Genomic DNA, 25,974 nt, shown 5'->3' on the forward strand with positions numbered 1-25,974 from the left:
CAAGATGAATAAGACCATATTGTGGAGTTTTCTACTATTTTTTTCTGGAAGTCAAACTTCAAGAACTATGGATCAAAAAAATGCTGAATTTGCAGTGGATCTTTATAAAGCTATTTCTTTATCCCAAAAGAACATTATATTTTCTCCTCTTGGAACTACTGTGCTTCTTGGAATGGTCCAACTGGGTGCAAAAGGAAAAGCACAACAGCAGATCCTGCAAACTTTAAGGATGCAGGAAACCTTGGCAGGTAAGCATCGTGTGTGTAATTCTTTAGATTCAATCACTTTAGTTTTTGGATATCATGGAAAAGCTCAGATTATAGAACTTCAAAAAGTGAAAATAAACGGAAATAGTACCAAATTATAACCAAAGAAATAATTATAATGTATCCATTTTGTTCACTTATAATTATTTCTTCCTAAAATATGTAGCAAAAATACTTTATCAAGAAATTAAGGCTTAAACAGGAATAAAATTCTCTATGTGTCTTTGTATTTTTCTTTGAATTGTTTGTGTATTTCCATGTACTGAATTTAATAACATGGAACTGATTCAAAATATAATTTAACATTGCATTTTATTTATTCTTCTGGAAAGGGCATTAATTAGCAAACCTTTCTTCAGGAGGATTTTTTCTCAACTTCCCTCACAAAAGTAGTGCAATATTTCACCAAAAGACCAAAGACTTGTTAACATGTAATTTATAAGCTTATTAGTTTTACAAAATGGGCCAAGGGGGCACTTAAATAATCCATAGAAATTTTGTTAATTTGGGTGATTTTTAAAAAATTTTTTTTATTTGGAATGTGTGGGCATCTCCCTGGTTATATAGCTCATTCTTTCTCTTCCTAGTGGTCTGGGTTTTAAGCCTTTATATCCCTATCGCAGAGCATATTCTGAATGTCAGAAGAGACATCTAGATTTTTTATTTGAGTGTTTAAATATCACAACCACAATTAATTACAGTATATTTTCCTTAGCATGGCTTATCTGCATTTAGGAATTTGTTTTCCTGAAAGTATTGGCAAGGCATAAGTTGTTCCATTTTGAATTAAATGAAGTTCGCACAGAAGGAGTACTGCTAATAAGCTAAATTACCTTTCCTTTGTGAATAATGTATAATGAAGCTCCTGTAGTCATCTTGATTAATTCCAGCAAGTCCCAACACTCTACTCCCAGACACATTGCATCTCACGGTTCTGCTTTGAAAAGTAATATATTATGAATGTATGCAAAGCCAATTGTACAATAAGCTATCAAAATAGGCCTCTGAAATTAAATTCCCAGATGGATACATCTTAGATGGGAACATAAATGTCTTAAGAATGGTGAGATATGAATGTAAAAATCACAGTAATAATAGTGAGGTATCACCAAACAGGGATTTAGACTATCCAACACCTCTATACATGTGCAAGCCATCCAATTTAATGTCTATAATCACTCTATAAGATTTCATATACCCCTGCTGGACAGATGAGAAAAACAAAACAAAGGGAGCTGAATACTTTGGCCAGTGATATTTCCCAAACTGATGAAATGAGTCTTATAAGGGAAGGGAAATTTTGTATTTTCCTTGTAACAATATACATGGATGGCAAAACAGTTAGCAGCATCTATCAAGCATTTCTGCTGAGTACTTTCTAAGTGACAGAAAGACAAGAAAAGACAATAAGTATTAAAGGAAAACAAAGGGGAAGATAGTGAAAGAGAGGTTGGGACATAAAAGAGACAAGAAGAACTAAAAGAAGATACACAGCCAAGAGGTGAGAAACAATGAGGGTCGAATGATAAGGAGATGAGTGAAGTCCTCACACAGTCGGACATGAGAAGAGAAAGGTGATTCCAGCAAAGCACAGCTGAGACAGCCAGCAGTCAGTGCTTGCAGTCAGGTGGGGACTGGGACAAAGGAGAAGAAAACATAAATCTTGTCTTTATCTAAAATGCTTTTATTATGTTCATCACATTTTTCAACTAATTTTGATTTGTGTGTGTGTGTGTGTGTGTGTATTCACATGAATGTACATGTGGGTGTGTGGAGGACAGAGGTTGAGGTCAAATATCTTCTTTCATTTTGTTCTACCTTATCTTGTGATTTTATTTTATTGTTTTGTTTTTTTGAAATAGGACATCTCACTAATCCTGGAGCTACAGTATTTCTTTGGACTGTGGCCAGCAAGCTATAGGAATGCTCCCATATTCATCAGTGCTTGGATTACAAGTGTACATTGCAACTCCATTCTTTACATGGATTTTAGGGTCAAAATCAGGTCCTAATGTTTATCCTGCAAACCTTTTATTGAGCCATCTCCTTAGGCCCCATTTTTCCTTTTTAGAAACAATATTGTGTTCAAACATAATATATCTTGTTTATGGCATGTCTCAGCATCTTCTTATAGTTTATTCATGAGATGAATCTCACTGACATACCTCAGTGTTGTTCCTCCCATCAGTCCCTCAATAATTTTATTTTTTATAAAATATTTATTATTTAAAATTATATGTATTTGTATGTACTTTGCATGACTGTAGCAGTCTGCAGATACTAGAAGAGGCTATCATATCCCTGAAGATGAAGATACAGATTTGTGTGAAGCACCCAATCTTTGCTGGGAAAAGAACTCAAGTCTTAAGGAAGAATAGCAAATGGTCTTAATCACTGAGCCTTCTTTATAGTGCCACCTCCACCATCACTGATTTTCAAACTATGCTATCTGTTGAATTTTCCGTATTAATTTTTCAGTTCTGCTACCAATGTATGGTTTTTGTTGTATTATTCCTTGTTAATGCCTGGTTGATTCTATAGGCCCTGAAAGGTAGTTAACTGAGACTCACAAAGTGTTCAACAATTATACATTACCCAAGCATCAAAGTGTATGCCAAAAACTTACCTTCTTCATTGTGCTGAATATCTGATAATTCCTCAGAAAAAAAGGCTATCGATTAGTTAAAGGCTGCACTGGAAATATTTCTATTTACTCAGTGAAGCATGAAAGGAAAATCTAAGGGTCAGTACAACTCAATATTAAATTGTCTGCCCAGCATGCTTAAGGCATCAGATTTAATTCCCAGCACTACAAATAAATAAAAGAATACTTGGCATGAATTTTGGCCCTAGCTCTGTAACAAAAATTCCTTGTAATTTTGACCAAGCCATGCTACCTTTTAATTTTTCTCACCTCTATGAATGTCATATTCTTTACTATAAGATATGGGGTATGGATTTAGGGAATCTGTGTGGATCATTTGGCTGAAACAAACTATAATTCTTAGTCTATTTCTCTCTCTTTCTTTCTCTCTTTCTCTCTCTCTCTCTCTCTCTCTCTCTCTCTCTCTCTCTCTCTCTCTCTCTCTCTCTCTCTGTGTGTGTGTGGATGTGCACATGTGTATGTGAATGTAAATGCAAGAATGTAGTGAGCATTTTGAGGCCAGAAGACTGTGCTGGCTAGCTGGCTATTATTCAAGAATTGTTAAGTTTTTAAATAATTTATTTTTATTATTTAAAACTGTGTTTGTCAGTGTGGTTCTCTCTCTCTCTCTCTCTCTCTCTCTCTCTCTCTCTCTCTCTCTCCATTTGAGTGCAGGTGCCTGTGGAGGACAGTGGTGTTGGTCCACATGGTGCTGGAGTAACAACAGATGGTGTGAGCCCCTGACATGGGTGCTGAGAACTGAACTCTAGTCCTCTGGTAGAGTAATATGAGCTCTAAACTGCTGAATATTTCTTCAGTCTCCCACTCACACTCTTTTTTGAGATAGTCTATGATTGGCAAGAAATTTGGTATTAAGATGTCCCAAGGATCCATCTGTTTTTGTCTCTACTGTGCTGAGATCTTAATTACATGTCAGGATGCCTAGCATTTTCCTTTTTCTTCTTTTCTTTTTTTCTTTTCTTTTCTTTCTTCCTTTCTTCCTTTCCTTTCTTCCTTTCTCCTTCCTTCCTCCCGGCCGCCCCCCGCCCTCCCTCCCTCCCTCCCTCCCTCCCTCCCCCCCTCTCTCTTTCTTGTTTGATTTTGGGATCAAATCAGGACCTTATGATTCAGTGGCAAGGAAGTTCTCCAACCAAGTCACTTCTCCAGTCTAATCTTTGGATCATATCCATACATACCTGATATTTGGGTTTTGACATCAGGAGAAGAGAACCAGTGTAGTGACAATTTTGGAGTTTTGGTTCCTTTGAAAAACACAGAAATAGTATATGAATATATTTTCATTTTTAATTCCAGATGTGGGATATAGGGCTGCATCAGATTGTCAAAGCATGTGACTAAAATTTACTGGCTTCAGGTAGTTTCTGTGAATGTGTGGCATTTGGAATTCTCAGGACTTTTCAGAGGGTATAAATGCTAGGGCCCTGAGAGGCAAGGTGGTGGTGTGGGTGTTGGTGTGTGTACGGGTTGTTGTTGGTCATTGGTTGGTTGCTGTTGGTTGTTGTTGGGCACAGTCTGTTAATTAGTTGTGCACAAAGAATAAACAACAAGAAGAAATTAAATATCCTGACAAGAAGAACAAACATACCAAGGAACTTAATGTCCCTAATCAGCAGGAATTAGTCTAAAGATAACATTGTCCCTTCACCTCTATTTGTTTGTCTCTCCTGTCTCTTTCTGTCCTGGAAGGAAAAGGGTAGAAGAAAGAAGAACCCAAAAAGTAGCCAAAGACACAAAACAGTGCTAGATTTTGAAAACAATTTCTAGCAGGTTGGTACAATCCAACTGATTCACCCTATCATCTGGGTTCCAAGGTTCTATTTTAAGAAATTATTTTTTTCTCATTGTGGATAAGCAGCCATGCATATGCATTCTCTTTGATCTGTGTTCAATGAGGTCATTAACCTATAAATATAATTAAGTTTATAAGACCAATAATTTCATAGTCTCCTCCAATTGTGTGATACTTGGTAATCATTTTCCATTGATATAGGTGCTCAGTAATTTATCAAAGGTTAGCTCTTTGTCATAGGTCTTAGACCTTAAGTACATGACATTATTCTATTTGCTAGGACAAATGATGTACAACTAATTTTCCTCTTCCTCTGTCTCCCTCACCATTCCTTTAAAGGTGTCTATAAATTATAAATGCCTGAAAATTACTTTAGAGTCTTTTCACTTTGTCTTTGTCATTCTTTTGTACAAGCTTTTGTGCTTTTACTTGGAAAGTCTTCTCTGTAGCCATCCAGCTGCCAAAATATGCCATTTAAAGTTCCACATAGCAATGAATAAAAGCACACAGAATCTTTGTGTAACTAAGCAGAATAGTTTAACTTTCTCTGTCTCTTTGTATAAGAAAACCCAGGGTTGTCAGGGATCATGGAGGTCCTCCAGTCTAATCATATAAAAGGTATCTTTATATTTAAAGTCTTGTATGTCTTTGTTTGTGTTCCAGTGACTAGAGAATCCAAAGTTTCAAAAATAATGCAATAGTTCTAGCATGCTTTTCTGTATAGATGTGCAGACTGTACATATTCAAAAACTCCAGACCATGGAGGTGTCAGGGACCAAAGTATAGCTTGCAGCCAGCTGAGTAAGATCCAATGTATAGGCAGCTTTCCTGTGCTAGATCCATTAATCACACAAAGAGTGAATTTTCTAGTTTTATAGTTAAAGGGTGTGTACACTCTCATGCTTTATCTTCCTTCTATACTTCAAAAGAAATTTTCAGTAATACTTGTATTATGGTGGTGTGTGTGTGCATGTGTGTGTGTGTCTATTCCTCTCACTGTTTTTGAATGGCTGTGCTTGTGAGTTTAGAGGTCTATGTCAGGTGACTTACTCTATTCCTCTCAACCTTATTGTTTAAGACAGGTTCTCTCACTGAGCCTAGGTCCACCAGTTTGGCTACATTGAATGGACAGCAAACCTCAGCCACTGGTCTGTCTGTCCTCTGTCTCTGTCTACCTAGTGCTGGGATTACAGGCATGAAATGTCTTCCCTGGCTTTTATGTGGTGATTGAAATCAAGTCCGTTTACTTGTCCAGCAGGCGCTTGACTGAATGAGCTATCTTCCCAACTCCCTCAATAATTCTATTCAATGATTATCTCTTAATGGTGAATAATGTTTGTTGTGCTTAATGGATATTAATAAAATACTATCAACTTTAAAGTTACAGAACTGGCATTTTCAGGGATTTTTTTTTGTTATATTGTTCTGTTTTCTGAAAATGTAATGAAGCCCAAAAATAACCTGTTATCTGAAACTGTTTCTGGTTTGTTGACCTAGTTCTAGGATTAAGTCAGAAGTACATAAAATGATTATAACATTCATAAGTATAGAAGGAACCATCAGAACCCCTCACCAATAAATAATCAGCTACTGGTAATGACTTAAATTGACTCTACCTAGTAACTATATATAGTTGGAATAGGTTAAAGGCTTTTATTGATCTCGCAGATAGCCAAAATATGTAAATTTCTGAATCTGAACAAACAGGCACTTTAGTTTTTATATACATTGAGAGATGATTATAAGGCTTATCTTGTAAACCTGGAAACCTGAACAGATGCAATTCTTCATCAAAGAACAATGTTTTCCTGAAGCTGAAAGAAAAGTAACATTGAAAAACTGTTCATTGGTGTCCTACCTCCACCAATACCCTTTAGTGTTTCCTTGCAAAGAAGAGTTTTGCTGGACAGTGGTGGCCCACATCTTTAATCCCAGCACTTGGGAAGCAGAAGCAGGCGGATTTTTGAGTTTGAGAGTTCGAGGCTAGCCTAGTCTACAGAGTGAGTTCCAGGACAGCCAGAGCTATACAGAGAAACACTGTCTCGAAAAATCAAAAAAAAGAGGAGAGTCTTAAATGGAAAATTTTTACTATGAAATGATGAAAATGTCATTAGAAAATAGGGCTTTCATTCAGCCAGCATGGATACATAATTTTGTTCCTGAAAAATATTAAATTTACATGGTCATTTTTGTCCAGTATAAACATTGATTTTCCTGGAAAATCCATATTCTATAGGAAGTAAATGTTGAAAATCTTTATTGTGACTTTCCGTAGTTAGCTATGTCTCAGCATGAGAAATCGGTGATATAAATCAGAACACGTGTCAAAGCCAAGAAGCTATTGTTTTTGTGTTGCTCAATATGTGAGTATATGCTATAATTATTTTGTAGGAGAGGAATTTTCTGTGCTGAAGTCACTTTTTTCAGCCATCTCAAAGAAGAAACAGGAATTTACATTTAATCTTGCCAGTGCCCTCTACCTTCAAGAAGGATTCATTGTGAAGGAAACGTATCTCCATAGCAACAAGGAGATTTTTCAGAGTGCTACAAAACTGGTGGATTTTCTGGATGCAAAGACTTCTGCACAGGCAATAAGCACCTGGGTAGAAAGCAAAACAGATGGTAAAGTTTCCCATTTTCATAAAACTGTTATTTCCTGTTGGATTCATAGCTTTTAATATCTTAAAGTAAATAGTGGCTGAATGTTTTCACATTGCGCTGTGGATCAAAGAGATGGAATCTTCCATTTCACCTGACTGTCATTTAAATTAACACTAGAGAGCACAACCCAGCGAAACTCTGAATTGCTTTGAAAAGTATATTGATTACTGTACTAATTTCCAGACACCTTTTTTTTCTTAATAGGAGAATTTCAGCAATAATTTTTGTTCAAGCATTGATTTTTTTTCAGGTATGGAAACAGAAAGTTTATCTTTGTCCAGGAATATATTAGATATGTCAATTCCAAATGTCACTTTCCCAAGTAAACTGTAAATATTTTAGCTGATTATGTTAATGTTTAAAAATAATGCTAACAGTCTTATCATAAATGTAGTGACCTGTTAAACCCAAAAGTGACAAAAATTAAAGTCATTAAATAAAGGTTAGGGTTAGTTTACACTTGAGATCAAAGTGTAGAACATTGTAACCTTAGATTCTCTTTGAAATTAGGACACTATTAAAATATTTTTGTTATTAGAAACTTTAATAACAATTTGTATAACATAGTAAGGGTATACAGGATATTCATAGATTCTTAATTATGATTATGGTGAAGAAATTTATTAGTTTGTATTAGTTGCTACTTAAACCTTCATGGGCAGGTGCAAAGAGGTGTCCATTGAGATTCTGATGTGGTGGTAAGCAGGAGAATTTATAGAGACGTGAAAAAGGAAATCATCGTGTTATGAACGAAGAATTGCTTACTGCACAGAGAAAGAAGAGGAAAATAGTATTTTTTTGAGGCTCAAAATCAGACAAAGCACTGGTCACTGGCTGCAGCTATAAGAGTAGTAAGTTTGGCTCTGTCACTGATCTGAATCTGGTTGTCTTCATGGGCAACCTTTATGTTTGGTCTGAATAATATCAATAAATATGCAGAAAGACACATTATAATTCTCTTCTTGTCTGAACAACAGTTCATGGATATGATCTCACCAGAGAGTTTATTACTAGCTCAGTTCACTTTTTTCTAGAATACTCTCATTTTCAATTTCCTGGTGTTTCTGTTTACACCATTTCTTAGTGAAGTATTTAGCAATATTCCCTTCTGTCCTTACTGTTGTCAAAGCTAGATGATACAATACACTGGTGAAAACAACTCTGTGCAAGACTTTTTTGGTTTAGTCAATTGTAGCAAGTTCCATTGGATTTCTACTTTTTTTTTTTACTTTCCTCTCTACTTTGTTCTCCATCCTCATTACAGGAAAAATTAAAAATATGTTTTCAGAAGAAGAATTTGGCCCCTTGACTCGTCTGGTCCTGGTAAATGCCATTTATTTTAAGGGGGATTGGAAACAGAAATTCAGGAAAGAAGACACAGAGATGACAGATTTTAGTAAGAAAGATGGCTCAACAGTCAAGGTGCCAATGATGAAGGCGCTGTTGAGAGCAAAATATGGTAATATGAGAAACTATATATTTTAAATATTGAACTCGACAGCTGACAAATAAATTTAGTGAATTTCCTTTGTTGTAGGTTATTTTTCTGAGTCATCCATGACATGTCAAGTTTTGGAATTGCCTTACAAGGCAGATGACTTTAGCTTAGTCATCATCCTTCCCACAGAAGATATGAACATAGAAGAAGTGGAAAAACAAGTTACTGCTCATCACATCTGGAGATGGTTCTCTGAGCTGCATGAAGAGGAAGTAGAAGTCAGCCTCCCGCGGTGGGTCATGTTCTGTGTTACTGACCTGTGAAATGTAAACAGAATCCTCTGGTCAGTTTTAGGTAATTAGTACTCTACTGAAATTACAAAGAATTATAATCATAGAAAGCAATGGTTATACAGAATAATATGCTTCTGAGAGATAAAAGTATCTTCAGAATTAATGGGGTACCAAAATAGCACAGTTGATATTATAACCTGTGTTAGAATGTCTTCATATATTTTAATATAACAGTTTATTAATTGAGAATCTCATAGTCATATACTATATTTTGAACATAGTCTCTGCTCACTATTTCTCTTCACTCCTCCCAGATCTAACCCCCGCTCTCTAATATCCTTGAATACATTCTCTTCTCATAATTTCCTTTAATTTCTCCTAGATCTGATCTCTACTTCTATGAACTAAATCATGAATTCAAAGTTCTGAGGCACATTTTCCCCAAATTAACCTTTTTTTCCCAAAAAATATGTTTTGTATATGAACAAGAAAGAACATTATATAAGCTCAGTAAATAGTTTTGTGTTGACTGATGACTTTGTTTCAGCCATCTCTGGCCCTTCTCTGAAGAATTTCAATGTACATATGATCATTTTGAAGTCACTTTGTAGCCCAGGCTAGCACTAAATTCATGATCCCCCTGCCTCTGTTGTGCTGGCACTGCAGGTTTATAATACTGTGTTAAAATATATTATCCAGTGCTGTGTTTCTTTTATATTCAATTGAGTTCATAGAGAGTTGTAAACTAGTAAGTTGGAACAATTTAATCAATGTCATCAAATTGTTGATATAAACAGCAGAAATTCACTCTCTTGTAATTTTGGATTAAAAGTAAAAATTCAAGATGTTGTAAGAGCAACACAGACCTGAAGAGTGTGCCTGGACTCTGCCCTTGCCTCTTTTTACATTCTACTATAGTCCAGCAATCCTTGGAGTTAGCAGAATAAGTCAGTCCTGCCCAACACCACCTATTCTACATCCTGTACTGTTGGAAAATTAAGTACCTCTTTTGTAACATATTTTGATCAATGTCAGAGAACCAAGAGACTGTTTATATACAAGAGACAATGGGAAGGAAGGAACATAAGACTGATCAGATATAACTCTTGTTTGTAGAACATCCTCTTCCATACTTTGAAATAGAATGTGTTTAGAATCAAAGCCTGTAAGTTTGAGAGTAGTTGAAATGTACTATCCTGAGAGCTAGCTTTTGTTGTCTATAAAGTACCAAAAGACTAATTTTAAATGTTGTCTTACACTTGGATACTAACAAGAGTTCATAATATTTTGTCTACACGTAATATGAGAACTGGTGCCTATTTTAGAAACTAAATTTTATTAAGTTGGAGAGTCTAACATATACTTACAATGAGCCAGATTCCTGTATATAAAAAGCATCATGAAAGTGTGTTTATGTTAATTGTATAGATAAAAGCATCCATGTAAATACAGGAATTTATTTTATATTGGATTACATACATGTGTATATACTGTGTCTGTGTGATATTTCTGGGCCTATAAATGTAAATATTTATGTGTAGAACTTAGAAGACAAGGTTAGGTGTCACTTCTCTCTTTGCACCTTGCTATTTGAGTATGTGTATGTCAAGGTAGCTACTTTGTTATTCCATGTCTGCCTTTAATTTTGCCATAGGAATGCTGGGATTATAAACAAACCCTATTACACGGTAGCCTTTATATATGTCCTGTGAATCCAAACCTGTGTTCTCATGCTGATGAAGCAAGTACTTTATTCCATGAAACATCTCCCAGTCTTTGAATTTACATTTCAATACTAATGCTATGTTCTTTATAGATTTGGTTTGATTACTTTCATCTTTAAATAATCCAGGGCTAGCTAATGTCTATTATATATACAACGGAACTTCAGATAATAGGACAAGAACTCAGAGGAAGACATCAAGAGGTTTTAATTTTTCTTCATTTAATGAGAACATTCAGTATTTAGGAGAGGGAACTAATGAGACAAATTCACAGTAGAGACTGAAAATCATGACTGGGCCCATCTGGGCACAGAAATTCAGATTTTCTTTCATTTTCTGTAGTTTTTACCTGTGAGAGACCTATTTCAACTTAATGCTTGCATTTGGGAGAAAATTCCATGTGTAAAGCAAATGAAAAGCCTATTAGTGATTTCCAGGGCAGAATGCAGAAGAATATTTTCTCATTGTTCCAAAAGTATAAATCAAAAAGAATATGCCATAAACATTTTAGAATAATAAATATGATTTTTAGAATTATAAATATGATGTTTCATATGGTAAATATTTAATTCTGTGGTTTTTAATTTATATTTATGTAACCTGCATTTTGTTGCATACTCTTTTAGCTATTTTTTTTTGATAATTGTAATTTAGGTGAAGGTAGATGGGAAATGAAACAGGACTGTGATGACTAATGACTCACACTGTATATATTGATCAAGATCATGGTTTAGAATTATATTTTGATTAGAAGACAGAAAGAGTCAGCACATTGGCTTTGACCCAAATGGACCTGAGTTTAAATCATAGCTCTTGTACTTATCTTGACCTTGAGCTTGGAAATCAACTTTCTTATAATTTGTTTCTTGTATGTCAATGATAATGATAATGCTGACTTCCTAGGAATTTTGTAAACATTAAAAACTGTGCTCTATATTAAGTGCCTAACCACGGAAGTGCCACTTCATCCCCCTATTCATGGCTTCAATAATAATGGATAATTAGGTATTGGCCTTAGATTATACTCTTATCAAATGGCTGAATGCATTTCTATTGCTGTAGGTTTCACTGGACTATTCTATGAGCAGGGCTATTATTTAAATGACTTTCTAGTGATAATTACACATTGCTAGACATTGTAATAAGTCTTCAGTATTCTTGTCATTATCCTGAAATTGCTGGGCTATTAATCTAAAAATAGTAGCTATATTAGAACATATAGTTTCCACCTTTATTGCTATTCGGGGAATACTTTTAAAACAATCATACTTAATTTTTTTCCTAGGAAGAAATTACTAAGAAGTTGAAAATAGCAGCATAAAATGAGCTATTTCCACTAGCAATAGATTTTTAGTCTTCCTGTTCCCTACAATCCCTGTTACTTAGGATTTGCAACATCTAGCATATTCCAAAATACATACTATTTTGTGAGAAAATAATTTTAGCCTACTCCCACAGGTAATTCATCACTTTGAAGAATTACAGTGAATAAATTAAATCAACACTCATCAATTAAATTTGTGATTGAATTAGACTGATTTATCATTAAATTTGTAGCCACTGACTTTATTTAGATGTTAGATCCAGAGTCCTCTAGCAGCTGTGTACATATCTTCAGACAAGTGTCTGTCAGGGTACAGAGACAGCTCTTGAGGTAAGAGTTCTGGGGAACATCACTGATGTAAGAAACATATATTTCCCCATTTTAGGATGCCACATGCGTCTTTTTTAAAACATGCTTTATTTTATAGTTATTTAATGTATTATTTATGTAACCAGCCTTTTGTTGCTTACTCTTTTGCTTTTATTTATTTTTTGATAATTTTAGTTTAGGTGAAGGTAGATGGGAAATGAAACAGGACTGTGATGACTAATGACTCACACTGTATATAGTGATCAAGATCATGGTTTAGAATTATATTTTGATTAGAAGACAGAAAGAGTCAACACATTGGCTTTGACCCAAATGGACCCGAGTTTAAATCATAGCTCTTGTACTTATCTTGACCTTGAGCTTAAAAACAACTTTGTAACAATTTCTTGTTCCCTGTTTTAAAAAAGCTTATACTATATTTTAAAAATTTAAAAAATTCTCTAAGCATCAATGAAATAAAAATGTACTAGTTCTTCCCCTCTTTCTGTTTAAATGAGACCTGGAGTAGAACCAATTTAAACATATCCCTGACAAGCTTAAAAATAAATGAGACTCAGACTATGAGTATTTTATTTGGCTTTGACAGTTACTACGTGCAGGGCTGGAGGTTATCCTTAATTTACTCTAATTGTTGGCCTGCCTCACCTTCCCAGTGGTGTACTCTCCAGATACTTGCTGTATCTCCTGGCCACATACTCATGGTCCATGTTCCCATCTTCCCCTATGGTGGTCTCTCTTTCTCTCTCTTTCTTTCTTTCTTTCTTTCTTTCTTTCTTTCTTTCTTTCTTTCTTTCTTTCTTTCTTCCTTCCTTCCTTCCTTCCTTCCTTCCTTCTTTCCTTCCTTCTCTCCCTCCTTCCTTTCCTCCCTTCCTCCCTTCCTCCCTCCCTCCCTCCCTCCCTCCCTCCCTCCCTCCCTCCCCCTCTCTCTCTCTTCCACTTTCTCCCCCCTCCCCCTCTCTCTCTCTTCCACTTTCTCCCCCCCTCCCCCAATCTCTCTTCTTTCCTCTCTCTTCTCTGCCCCCAACCAGGTAACTCAAAACCCACCTGACTCTAATCCCTCCAGTAACTGGCTATAGGCAATTTTATTTAACCAATAGTTTTAAATCAAGGAACATGGTTTGTATAACAAAAGCTGGCAAAGGGGTACAAAATTTAGCATTACAATACATAGAGAATCTGTGCCTGCAGTTATTTTGGAATAATGGAAGATCTATACCCAAGAGAATCTATGAAAATTTCTGCTTAGTTCCTTATTCATAAATGAGGGACTCACGTAAGCTGGATGCTTGAATCTTAACTTATGACCTAGTATTAAAAACACTGTTAAACTCTCTCCCCTGACCTAATAAATGCTATCCATTTTACCTGGTTCCCTTCCAATACTTTATGCACTTAATATTTCCACTTTAAGACATTAGAAAAGAATCGCAGCAAATGAAAGAATAGGAAGGATCCTGAGTTATAAAGGCCTCTCTTGCAACAAGCTTCCTCTGGGATTGTTGACTGCTGAGTCTTGCTCACAGTGTTGCACGATCTGCCATGACACATCATTGTTAGAACATCTTGAGTACAGAAAATTGGAGAAGAAAACTTCATACTTCTTATAAAGATGTTAAACGAGTAAATTTTGATAGAACTGTTTTGTTTTGTTAATTGTTATTTTAAAATCATCCCATTTATCATCCCCATCAACATTATATTTAGGAAGCGAGTTATTAGCAATGTGGAACCAACTAATGGAACTGGATATATATGACATGAGATACAAGAAAATGAAACTGGGCTAGTGAAAATATAAGGATAAATATAAGCTTTGCCAAGTCACTCATGTCATAATTATTTTTCCTAGAAAATGTGCAGTAAGGCCTGGCGGTGGTGACGCATGCCTTTAATCCCAGCACTTGGGAGGCAGAGGCAGGCAGATTTCTGAGTTCAAGGCCAGCCTGGTCTACAGAGTGAGTTCCAGGACAGCCAGAACTACACAGAGAAACCCTGTCTCGAAAAACCAAAAAAAAAAAAAAAAAAAGAAAAGAAAAAAAAGAAAAGAAAAGAAAAGAAAATATGCAGTGTTTTAGTAATTTTTCTATATCTTTTCTGAAACAGGTTTAAAATAGAACAAAAAATAAACTTCAAAGAAGCATTATATTCTTTAAATGTAACTGAGATATTTAGTGGTGGCTGTGACCTTTCTGGAATAACAGGTATGCTACTGATGAGTAATTTTTATATTGCCATGTTGACTTGTTTTCTTGAAATTATATTAGCAGATTGCTCTTAACATGAAAGAGCCCTCAGTCCTAGTAAGCATATACATAGTGAATAAATCTCATACTAAGGCCGAAAGCTCTTATTATTATGTACTGTATCTACTGGATAAGAAGAATTTCTCAGTGAAAATCAGAAAGAATTTCATAAAGATACATAAACATTCTCATCCATTTATAATAAAACTATGGAAGTAGAAGCATTTAATGGGCTTTTACTCTGCCCTATTTGTATTCCCTTACTAATAATGGAAATTAGAACATGGCATCTGTCATTTAAGTAGGACAAATTAGATCCATATGGACAACTAGTTTTCAGAGGTAATTTGGTAATATTAAAGTATACAAAGCTACATGTAGATGTCTTCAGGATGGCAAATAGAGGTAGATTCTCCATGCTAACATACATCTAAAGACTATTGCCTTTTTGAGTTTCTTACCTCCACAGGTATGCCAGATATTAATTTAATTATTCTCCCCTTGATACAAATCAATAGCTGAAAAATAAATAACCAAATAAAGAAAAATAAATAGTGGCATACAGACTACATCCACTTTTAAATTTTCGATCTTCTCTGTTCAATATAGGGAATAGTGATATACGCCTGTCAGCCTATTTTCTATTACCATATAACATACAGTAGAAAGTATTTTTGGACTTTTATGAAAATATCTAGACTTTGAAGAAGTATTCATCAATTTACTCACCCACCAATCCTTTCGGGGCAGGGAATTGAGAATGGAATGGAATGGAATGGAATGGAATGGAATGGAATGGAATGGAATGGAATGGAATGGAATGGAATGGAATGGAGAAGATCTCTGAGCGAAGGAAGTGTACTACCTTTAAACAACTTCTTTATCCTCTTCAGGAATGACACAGTTACTTGTTTCCACAGAGACAATCGGATCTTTTTCTTGCCAATCACTATAGTAGCAACAGTAGCAGTCAACATTAAACACTTAAATGAAATGCTACTTTAGGGTGCCCTGAACCATAGCCACCTCTACAACCAATAATAATCAAATACTTCTTTTCCTTAAACAGTTCCTTTCCCTGGGCTTAGGACTCTTGCTCAATATATATACCTTACATGTTTAAACACTCATTGTTAAAACTCCAGCAATGTGTAGCTTCCATAAACCTTTTCCAAGGTGATTTATGAAAACTTCCAAAATGCCTCATAAAATCATTTGTGCAAAAGAGTAACCCCATGTGGAGAATAAGGGTCTAAAATTTTCTGTTATTTTTTCCCCTCCTAAGGTAGCTGTTTACATTATTTTAATCATTTGGTTCTGCCTCATTGACTGAAATAGATCAGCAAGTTTCAACACTAATGCTGGGATTACCAGCATAAGCAATTTGGGGCTGTATTTACTACTTTACAGGGAAGTGACCAAATGCTCATATAAACAAACAAAAGAGAAAAGATTTATTTTAGCTCTTGGATCAGAGGATTCAGTGCACAGCGGTTTGGTCATCTGGATTTGGGCCAGACAAATGGCTATGGGAAAACGTGATAGAGGAGCTCATTTCATCGCATTCCAGAGGAAAAAAAAAAACAGAAAAAGGAAGAAAGGGAGGAGTAGGGATAGGATGCCCTAAAGCCACAATGTCCAGCATCTTCCCACATCATCTACTTGCTACCAATACACTAGCCTTTTGAAATGACACTTCTCCAAGTCACAACACTTGCTATGCTTGATTATTTTTGTACAATAAAATTTTTCCCAAACATAATGTAAACCAGTCTAAGCATGTACAGGAAGTAGATATTTTATTCCGACCAAATTCAATAATTTTGAATATAATATTTTATACCTTTGAAACTATGGGATTCAAATTTGACTTCTTACTATCCTTTTGTTTCTATGCCATGTTCAGTAATGCCTTAATTTTTAGGAATCTCAACTTTTTAATCTAAGTGACCAAATTTGTCTTAATGACCTTGGAAAATAGCAAACTTTATGTAGGCCACTTATTCATCTAACACATGGAGAAATTAGTAATTAAGACTTCTTACTGTTTTTACACAAGTCTTGAGTATGGTGCCCAGCATCCACATAAGGCAATTCACAAACAAACAAACAAAACAAAACAAAACAAAAAACAAAACAACTATAAACAACAACAGCAGCAGCAGCAACAACAACAACTACAACAAAAGGGCCTGCAACTCTAGCTTCAGAGGATCTGACACCCTCTTCTGGCCTCTTTACATCAGTTTTAAATATGCATTCATATTTACACACACACACACAAATAAAACAATAAATACTTTAATGTATAGAAAAACTAAAATCATTGTAGACTCCTTAATTTACCAATTATAGATTTACCTTTTCATGCAAGTTTAAAGGAAATGATTATGACAAAGATAGAGATAGCAGTGAGGCTATAGAACTCATGTTCATTGTTCTAGGCTAGTGTGTTTCGGGTGTCGTTCTTTCCCTAACAGCCAAGTCTTATACTTGGTCTTATATGTATAAGACCAAGTAGCTCAGACTAATGACCCAGGAGCCATTTGGAGTAGTTCCATTGCTAATCTGGGTGAAAAATTTCACACCTGCCTAACCTGTACAAGCTATTAGGTCATTAACTTCCTGCTTTATTTGTGAATCCTGTCTTGCTTTAGGGACCTATTGGAGAATTTGGTTAGGTGACTCACCCAGTGGCTACCTGGTATTTTGAAAATCCATACTGAAACTGTAGTTTCTCCCTTTCTCCATGTCACAGCTTTCTGCTACTGAGCACACTCATGTCCACTGAGTGACTTGAGTGGTAGCTGCAGCAAACCACTTATGCACCTATGACAGTTTCTAGGGCATGCATGTAATGACTTCAGAGAATCTAGATACATCTGATTCTGCAAAGCTGACTTGATATGATGTATAGCTCATGACTTCACTTTTCAAGATTAACTTTACAGACCACTCTTCCAGGAGCATTTCATGTTAGTTCTGCCAGCCGGCAAGAGAGGACCCCTCAGCACTCAGGCATAACAGAACAAATACTACAAGACACAGTCTTACAATAAAACATTTATTGGGGTTTTAAAATGCACAGCTCTGAAATGATTTCTCTGAAAGATGACACAAAAGCTTTTTAGACTTTTATGACCTAACTAGTCTTGAAGGAAAGTAAATTTTGTTTTAACATTAGATAAGAACTGAATATACGGTTTAAAAGGCAAGTTGACTTTGAGGTTGTTCTTCCATTATTTCTATAGATCATGATGAAACGGTAAACCCCGTGTCCATTCAAATCTTACAGTGATTTGAGGATTACAGCTTTCATGTCTGGGCAAACTTTTCCTATTTGTATATCTATTTCATGAATTTTATAGTTAATCCTAGGCATCTTTATCTCCAGAACACTGATTAAACTGGAGAGAGTTCATTTGTTCAATGACTGTTCCTGAATATTTGAACACATAATTGTTTGTGGATCTAATAGTGATGGCTTTGGTTTTAACTGTTAAAGAATCCTTCATGTTTCCATCAGATTCATCCGAAGTATATGTCTCCAGAGTCATGCAGAAAGTTTTCTTTGAGATAAATGAAGATGGAAGCGAAGCCGCAGCATCCACAGGTAAAACAAATGAGCTCTTGTGAAACAAGGAGGAAGGGTGGGTAGCAGAATGGAGACTGGGGTGTTCTGCACCTTCTGGTCTCCCTTTTTCTCTTGTTTCTGTATAGACCATGGAAAAAGATGGTGCGTGTGTATTTGCATATTCATCTCTTCCTTTAAACATAAAGCAAAAGGAAAAGATTTGACTGGCAACTGAGCTTCAACTATTGCCATTGTCTCATCTGCAGATTGGAAATACTCCTAAATAACACATAGGCTTTTAGCTGCAAATGTCAGGACTCAGCTATGGAGTCTTCCTGGTTAAGAATGCTCAGTATCACTGTCCTCTTTAATATTATTCTTAATTAAATTGACTTAGTGATCACCTTTCTAATTTCATTGTCGTTATTATCTTAGTGGTAGTTCAAATACTTAGCTGTGTATTAGAGTCACCTGGGAATTTTTTTTTTAATAAATGTATGCCCAGACAGAGCCTTAAAATAACCGAATCTGTGTTTCTGTAGGGAAGATCCAAGCTCTAATATTTTCTTAAGTTTCCCTAAGTGATGTCAATATTCATCCAAGCAGAGCAAGCACTGAATTGTGACTTACACCCTGCCCTCAATACTGCATATGCAGTGAGTAGACAGGAGGCAAGAGCTTTGTATAGGAACTTATTAAAAGTGCAGAATTCAAGTCTCATTCCAGACCTGCTCTATCAAACCCTAGCTCTCTGAACTCACTAGGTGGCTTGTGAGTACAATCAAGGTTAAGAATAACCTCTCTACAGCACTTCATTAAATAAATAGTATTTTGAATAGCATGTTTGTTGTGTGTAAATAATACTTGCAAAGGCAACTGATAGAAAGCTTTGAAATCAACAAGAAGTAATAATAATAATAAAAAGAATTAGTGGTTCCTTCATAAGTCTGTTTTAACTTCCCCATAAGACTTGGATGTTGATTATTGCTTTAGATGTTCATCATTTAAAGGGTATTACTGAAAAATAGTATCAATTATATCTACTTACTGATTTCCTTATTAATTCATAGCACTGGATAGTACCATGAATTTGACATTTAGGTAGGACACACTGGGTTATATTTACCATTCTGTCATTTCTTGAAGGAAGTTGCATTACTATGCTCAAGAAACACAGATTGCAGAGCATGGACTCTATCAATCCGTAGATAAACCAGAACTATGTATTCAGATGAGGTAAATGGCTCATGGGCACAAAATTTCATCTGATTCTACACGATACTGAATGAATTCTCATCAATTACTGAACAATTCTCTAATTACATTACTGAAGGAAAAGCCCCAGAGATGTAATGTTGCTTGCCTTGGGTCATGCTGTTAATTGACTGAGTTTGAACTGATATCAGGTTCCTTTGTTTTAAGCTCAAAGTCATATGGCTATTGCATACTACCTTTCATTGTAAAGCAAGAATTTTCCATCTCATTAGGAGATGGTAATAGAAGTCGGCAGATATCCTGATGAGTCATGACCCAGAGTAGCCTGAGAATCGGACTTTGAAGAATGTGCTCTGGGGTTGTTCAAGAACAAGGGGGAACAAAAAAATATTCCCTGAAAATCAGAATGGAAGTAAAATTGACTTTATTTTTCTGATTTATCTCAGTAGTTCAGATGTGAACTTATATCCACTGGTAATTTGTGTGGAATTGTCATGATTATTCTGTGTAGAAGAGCATTGTTCATTTTGTTTTAGTAAGATTATGTTTCGTTTTCTTTTCTCCATTTTGACTACACATATTGATGTTAATTTTCTTTGGGTCTGAACAAATTTTACAGGACCATTGAGACGAAGATTCAGTTTACTGTGAGACTAGAAATGCACTATGGAGAAATGCACAGCAAGGGCATCACTTCGGAACAACTCAGAAATTGCCATTCTCAGGTCTTGCTCTGATCCACTGAGTCAGAACTAAGTTGAAGAGAACCTGAGATGGGTGTAAAAATGTTTAATCTAGAAAACACTGACCACTGAAATTTCCCACATTATTGACAAACTCTATATAAGCCGAACTATTTTGGCTTATCATAATAATTAATTGTAAGAAGCAGTTTAATAATAAAATTTCTATATATACACACACACACACACACACACACACACACACACACACACACACATATATATATATATATATATATATATCTAGGCTCACAGAGTAATTCTGGCAATGTAGGTACAAAATAAGTATTTTTAAACTCAGATGAGATTCTTACAGCCTAAAGTACAGCAATGAAATGCAAACATGTTGGAAAAGGAATTAAAAAAGTGAAGCATTTTAAGAACAGATTATGTAATGTAAAGAGTGGATGCAAAATTACTATTGAGAATATGACATTTTTCATTGCTTTTACTAAATTGAATCTACTATTTGATGTTCTTCCTCATTGAATGTAAATATGAAATCAGAATGAATTCATGAATGGTTGAATAGCCATTAACCCATGCATGGTGGTTTAAAATTAATTACAAATTTCTTTGTGTTTAAGATACATTATATTAAATTGCTTTTGTCTATAAAATTGTAATATATTTCCTTTATGGATCTCTTTTGTGTAAACATCTTAATGGATGCTATCTTTTTTTCATAGGCATAAACATCCCTGTGATCATGAGTTTGACTCAAACTCAATTTCTAGCAAACCGTCCATTTTTGTTTATTATGAAGCACATCCAAACAGGTAACTCATTTTGAAATTTCTTCACAGGCAGTGCTTAAATTAAGCTGTCAGTTGTTATATGTATATGTATATCATATTTTCCTTCAATAGGCATTTGGTAAATGCTTTTCTTTACATCAGGTATGCTATTGTTACATATGATGTCAGTCTGAAATAAGGTAGTGGGACTATGGATTCTGGTACAGAATGTATTAAGCCAACACCACCCCTAGGTGTTAGAGATTTGATTAATAAGGATGTAGAACCTCAGAGACAAAAAATATAGCTTGCCTAGGACCATACAGTTAAAAGTACGCAGAGGGAAAAGTGAGCTTATTTTGCCGTGGTGCCACAATGGAGATGGATATTGGGAATTGTGGAGTTGTGAGAAGAGTGAATCATGGAGCTTCTGAGGAAGAGACTGGAGTGAAACATCATTTCCCCTCCCCAAACAAGATTCAAAGAGGTATAAAATAAAATACAGAAGTAATGGCAGAAATGTATGGCCATTTGACACAATGTCTAATATACAAATACAGGTTCTCATGATAGATTGTCAACACTTGCTCTTATGAAAAGATCTGCCAGAGTATGAAAGCCCTGGGAAAGCCATCTTTAGGTTGTCCTTAGGACTGAAACAACACTGTCTTGTGAGAGTCACAAAACACGGGGAGCAGGGAGTACTTCATTTATCCAGAGCATGGCAAGAAGCCTTGAAGAAAATTCAATAGCCCTACACATTGACACTGAGGTCATGGGATCAGACCTCCGTTCATATCCTAGGTCAGTAAATAAGTCAATTCATGCTGTTCAACTATCCTAAGTTACACTTAACCATTTCACGATTTAAAATATGAATATTTAAAAAACATATAAGGTTTAAAACATTTTGCCTAGTACTAAGTGAGATTTATTACAAATAAATCAACAAACATAAATAGTAGTAAATCGAGGACAAATAATTGAAAAGGTCCTGTAAACTGGGTTGAAAGAAAAGAGGCATAGTTAATCTGAGAATGTGAATTTATTACATTAACTAGAGGTTTCAAATGCGGTACACTATCCTTAGTGTAGAGATACACTAGTCTTTTTTTTCTAACTCTCTAATGCTAATGCCAGTGGGCCTTTTCAAAAATATTTAGTGTTAGAGTTTTACAACAAATATAAAATTATCGAGAATGTATTAAAATAATTTCAGTTCCAGTAGCGAATGTTTCAGGATTAAAATATATTCAGAGTATGGTGTTTGATATGTACATCTTAAACCGTGAATAAATCATCATTTTTTATACTTAGTGTATAGAATTATTGTGTATGAAAAACAAAAAATGAGTGATTCTACATTGGACATAAGCATATAAGTAAATGACATCTAGGATCATTATGTTTGATTTTATTTTCTAAATTGATGATTTGTTCTAAGGCCATGTAATTTCATCCTATATTGCAGCAGTGAAATTTTCAAACCTAAAATAACACATCTACTTGTTCATTTGTGATAATGTTTAGTGATTAGACCCTTAGCGACAATTTCTATGATCATTATTGTAATGAAGCTTTCTGAAGTATGATTATTCCTTTAAAATATTGCTTAATATAAATGCCCACCCTCATTTGCAAGGAGGTCTTAATTGAGATATAAAACTTAGAACAGGGCTGAAGAGATTATTTCGGACAATAAGCAGTTAGTGTTCTTGTAGAGGAACTGGGTTCAATTCCCAGAAATAAGCACACTCTTTTTTTCTGGCATACATACACACACACACACACACACACACACACACACAAACACACAATGAATAGACATACACACAGGCAAACACTAATGCACATAATGGAAATTATTTTTAAAAGTCTTTTATAAAGGGCTATTATCTCAAAGCAGTATATCTCTTGTGATGCTTATTTTTCTCTCCCAGAAATGAACTCCACATAGCAGTGAGATGTTGACTTGGCAGATCAGGAAGTGCCTTTAAGCTTTACAGAAAGTATATTTAGTTGACATTTTTGAAGTATGGAGACAGATTACTTAAGGTTTGTCAAACTAATATTTACCTGAATTTAAAGTTTTATTCTTATCAAATACTCCTCTTGCAAAAACTCTGGATATCATTTGGATTTTCATTCTAAGGGGTTTGTACATTGTAGTACATTTATCTGCAGCTCTTAAAGTTATAAGAGATAAGCAACATACTTGTTTTCTTAAACTGAGGGAGTATACCAGCTCTATAGATGGATTTCCAGATGAAAATTATTAAAGACTGTACATGAACTCTGCCATATTTTAGGAAGTAGTGGGTCACAGTTTTCAACCCCACAGTAGTCCCGACAAAACAAAACAAAATTAATGCATTTAGAAGTCTGGACTTGAACTAAGGAGGAATCAGCTTGAATAGTATGAATGACTAAATCTTGGAATCTAGCCATATGGTAGTGTTGTGGATTTTAATAGTAGGAGTTACGAATTGCTTCCATGTGATGGAGAGCTGGAGTGAACACTTAAGTGTAGTGGACACGTATATAGGAAGAAGTAAAGACATAACCAGTATTGACTGTTGTTACTCTTCATTCCAGTGAATGAATGAATGAATAAACTCTTTTGTTTAAGGAACATTTCTCTAACTCTCAGAACTCAGTAGTGACCAGAGTGGTCGATTATGTAAAGACTCTACCTGAAGTACAGTTCTCTGTGAAGAAACAGGGAGATGAAAAACACTGGGACCAAGAGTGTTTGTGAAATGTTGGACAGGGCAGCGTTCAAATTCTAAATGATATTTTTACCTACAAAAGTGACTTGAGTCACTTAAAATTTCTGAGACGTATTTTATGCTAGGGCATTATGAAAGCTGAAATCACTGATGCTTCCTTGTAGGGCTAACTGCACTAGCCATCCTGGGAAAGGTACATTGTCATCTACCAGAAAACTGGGTGTTTATTTTCTTTCTTGACATAATTTTGGGATTTTGAAGAAAAAATAAATGGAAAAACATAGTTGAAGATTGTACCTCTATCCATGTTACTGGGTCCCTTAAGATCATATCTGTATCCCTCTTTTGAAATTATAATACAATTACCTTATTTCCTCTTTCCCTTTCCTCTCTCTAATCCCTCCTATATATCCATCCTGCCCATACAACCCTTTCCACTCTCTTTAAATTCATGTGTCTGTCACTTGATTGAGTGGCAAGGAGTTAACTAAGGATAGGACTTTCCTGCAGTTATTTCAAATATATCTAACTGCTTTAATTAGCTTAATTTAAACAGAATTTATTCTGCCACTTTCAAAATTAACCTTCATTACACCTGTAATTAAGAAGTTCATGGCAGCCTCTGTCATTGACCCTCAGCCACTTCTCTCTTCAAGGTGAAATGTAAGGTGAATAGGTTTGACACATCATTAATTCCTGGTCTGTCCTCTTGTTCTTTGTTCCACATCACTGCCAAACACAGAATGCCTGGAACCAGGTGTTTGCATTTGTGTTCAGTGCTATATCATTTTGGTGAGCACTTGGAAGTACTAGCAATATGAAAATATTGTCTTTAGTATTGAAGTATGCTTTTCCTCAGCACTAAAGGAAGTCTGGGAAACTGCACTTTTAACTCTGAGGCTTATAGGCTGTGCATAAAAATGATGACTGCCAATTCTTCAGACTTGACGCTGTGCTGTGCTCATCACCATTTTATTATGCTGTGATTGCCTGGCTGGGCTCTATGTTTAGAAAAGCTCTCATGGAAAACAAGACTGAGGCAGTTTTCATGACAAACTGTTGTAGGGTTTTACTCACATCTCGAACTACAAAAATGATTAATAATGGTCAAAGTGTTTTAAGCAAAGGAGAGGGTCCAGACATCAGAGTTTACCAATAGAGAAGAATGAGTAAAGGGTTGTTAAATAATGAAGAAAATAATTCTTAACTTTTCCTCCAGAAGTTTCTAAAGTATTTTTCTTCTTTTTTCTAGAATCAATTTTGTTTATGGGAAAGGTGACAGATCCTGAGATCCAAACAATGAAAGGAAGAGATTTAGACTCACTGTGAATAAGTTGATGGTCTTGGAACACAAGACATCTATAGGAAAATGATTGATAGATGAAATGCCATCATTCTGAAAATTTTCTAACGTTACTGTTAAATTTGTGCCTATAAAATAAAAAGAGACAGATATAAATGCTTTTCTTTTTTGGCTTTTAATAAGGAATCTGATATATAAAACATAAATTAATCCTATATTGTTTAAAAATTCTAAGACAATCTGATATCAGATTTATTTTGTAGGGGCTGATAGTTCAGGTGGTAAAGGGTTTGCCTTGCAAGCAGGAGGACGTAGCTTCAAATTTCAGGACACAGGTAAAAAGAGAATCAGAACAGGTAGTAAGGTGACCAATGAGATAGTGGTTACAAGCAAAGGACAATGACACAAAAGCATGAAAATATCATAAAAACCATCATTTTGTATGATGGCATAAAGTTTTGAGAAGCTTGATTCCTGTTCTCATTTGCTTGTATGTTGCTGTGATAAAACACTGTGCTACAGGAAACAGCAACTCACTGAAGGAAATAAAGACAGGAACCTGGAGGCAGGCACAATAAACCATGAAGGAACACTGCTGTCTCAGCAAGTCTCCTTATCCAGCCCAGGCCTCCCTGCAAGAGAGGATGGCACTGCTCACTGTGGCTTGGGCTCTGCCCTATCAAGTAGCAATCAAGAAACTGTCTCAGAAACCTGATTGAAACAGCTCTTTTCCTAAGATTCCTTCTTCTGGATGTGTCAAGTTATCAATGAAACTAACTAGGTCAGTCTTACAATCTAATATCTAATATCTGAACCTTAAAATAAATCAAACATTGCTAAATTGCAATAAAACTTCAGAGGCTTCATAGTTTTTACCATTTTTGTGGTAGTGATGGAAAAATATCTTTTCATTTGTTTGTCATGGCCATTATTGATAGAG

The 25,974-nt window shown here is 35.2% G+C and overlaps 1 protein-coding gene across 1 annotated transcript; it reads left to right on the plus strand.

Annotated features, from left to right (window-relative positions):
* On the plus strand, positions 1 to 25,174 carry Serpini2 (serpin family I member 2). Its single transcript, XM_028786785.1, has 8 exons — positions 1 to 248; positions 7,112 to 7,342; positions 8,646 to 8,840; positions 8,919 to 9,111; positions 14,594 to 14,691; positions 18,260 to 18,346; positions 20,955 to 21,044; positions 24,984 to 25,174. Exons 1-8 carry the CDS (start codon positions 5 to 7, stop codon positions 25,058 to 25,060), a joined length of 1,215 nt encoding a protein of 404 aa, XP_028642618.1. The 5' UTR covers positions 1 to 4; the 3' UTR covers positions 25,061 to 25,174.
* Positions 25,175 to 25,974: the final 800 nt, after the last annotated feature.

Source organism: Grammomys surdaster, unplaced genomic scaffold (assembly GCF_004785775.1).
Source record: "Grammomys surdaster isolate TR1022 unplaced genomic scaffold, NIH_TR_1.0 125580, whole genome shotgun sequence".
Lineage (NCBI taxonomy): Eukaryota > Metazoa > Chordata > Mammalia > Rodentia > Muridae > Grammomys > Grammomys surdaster.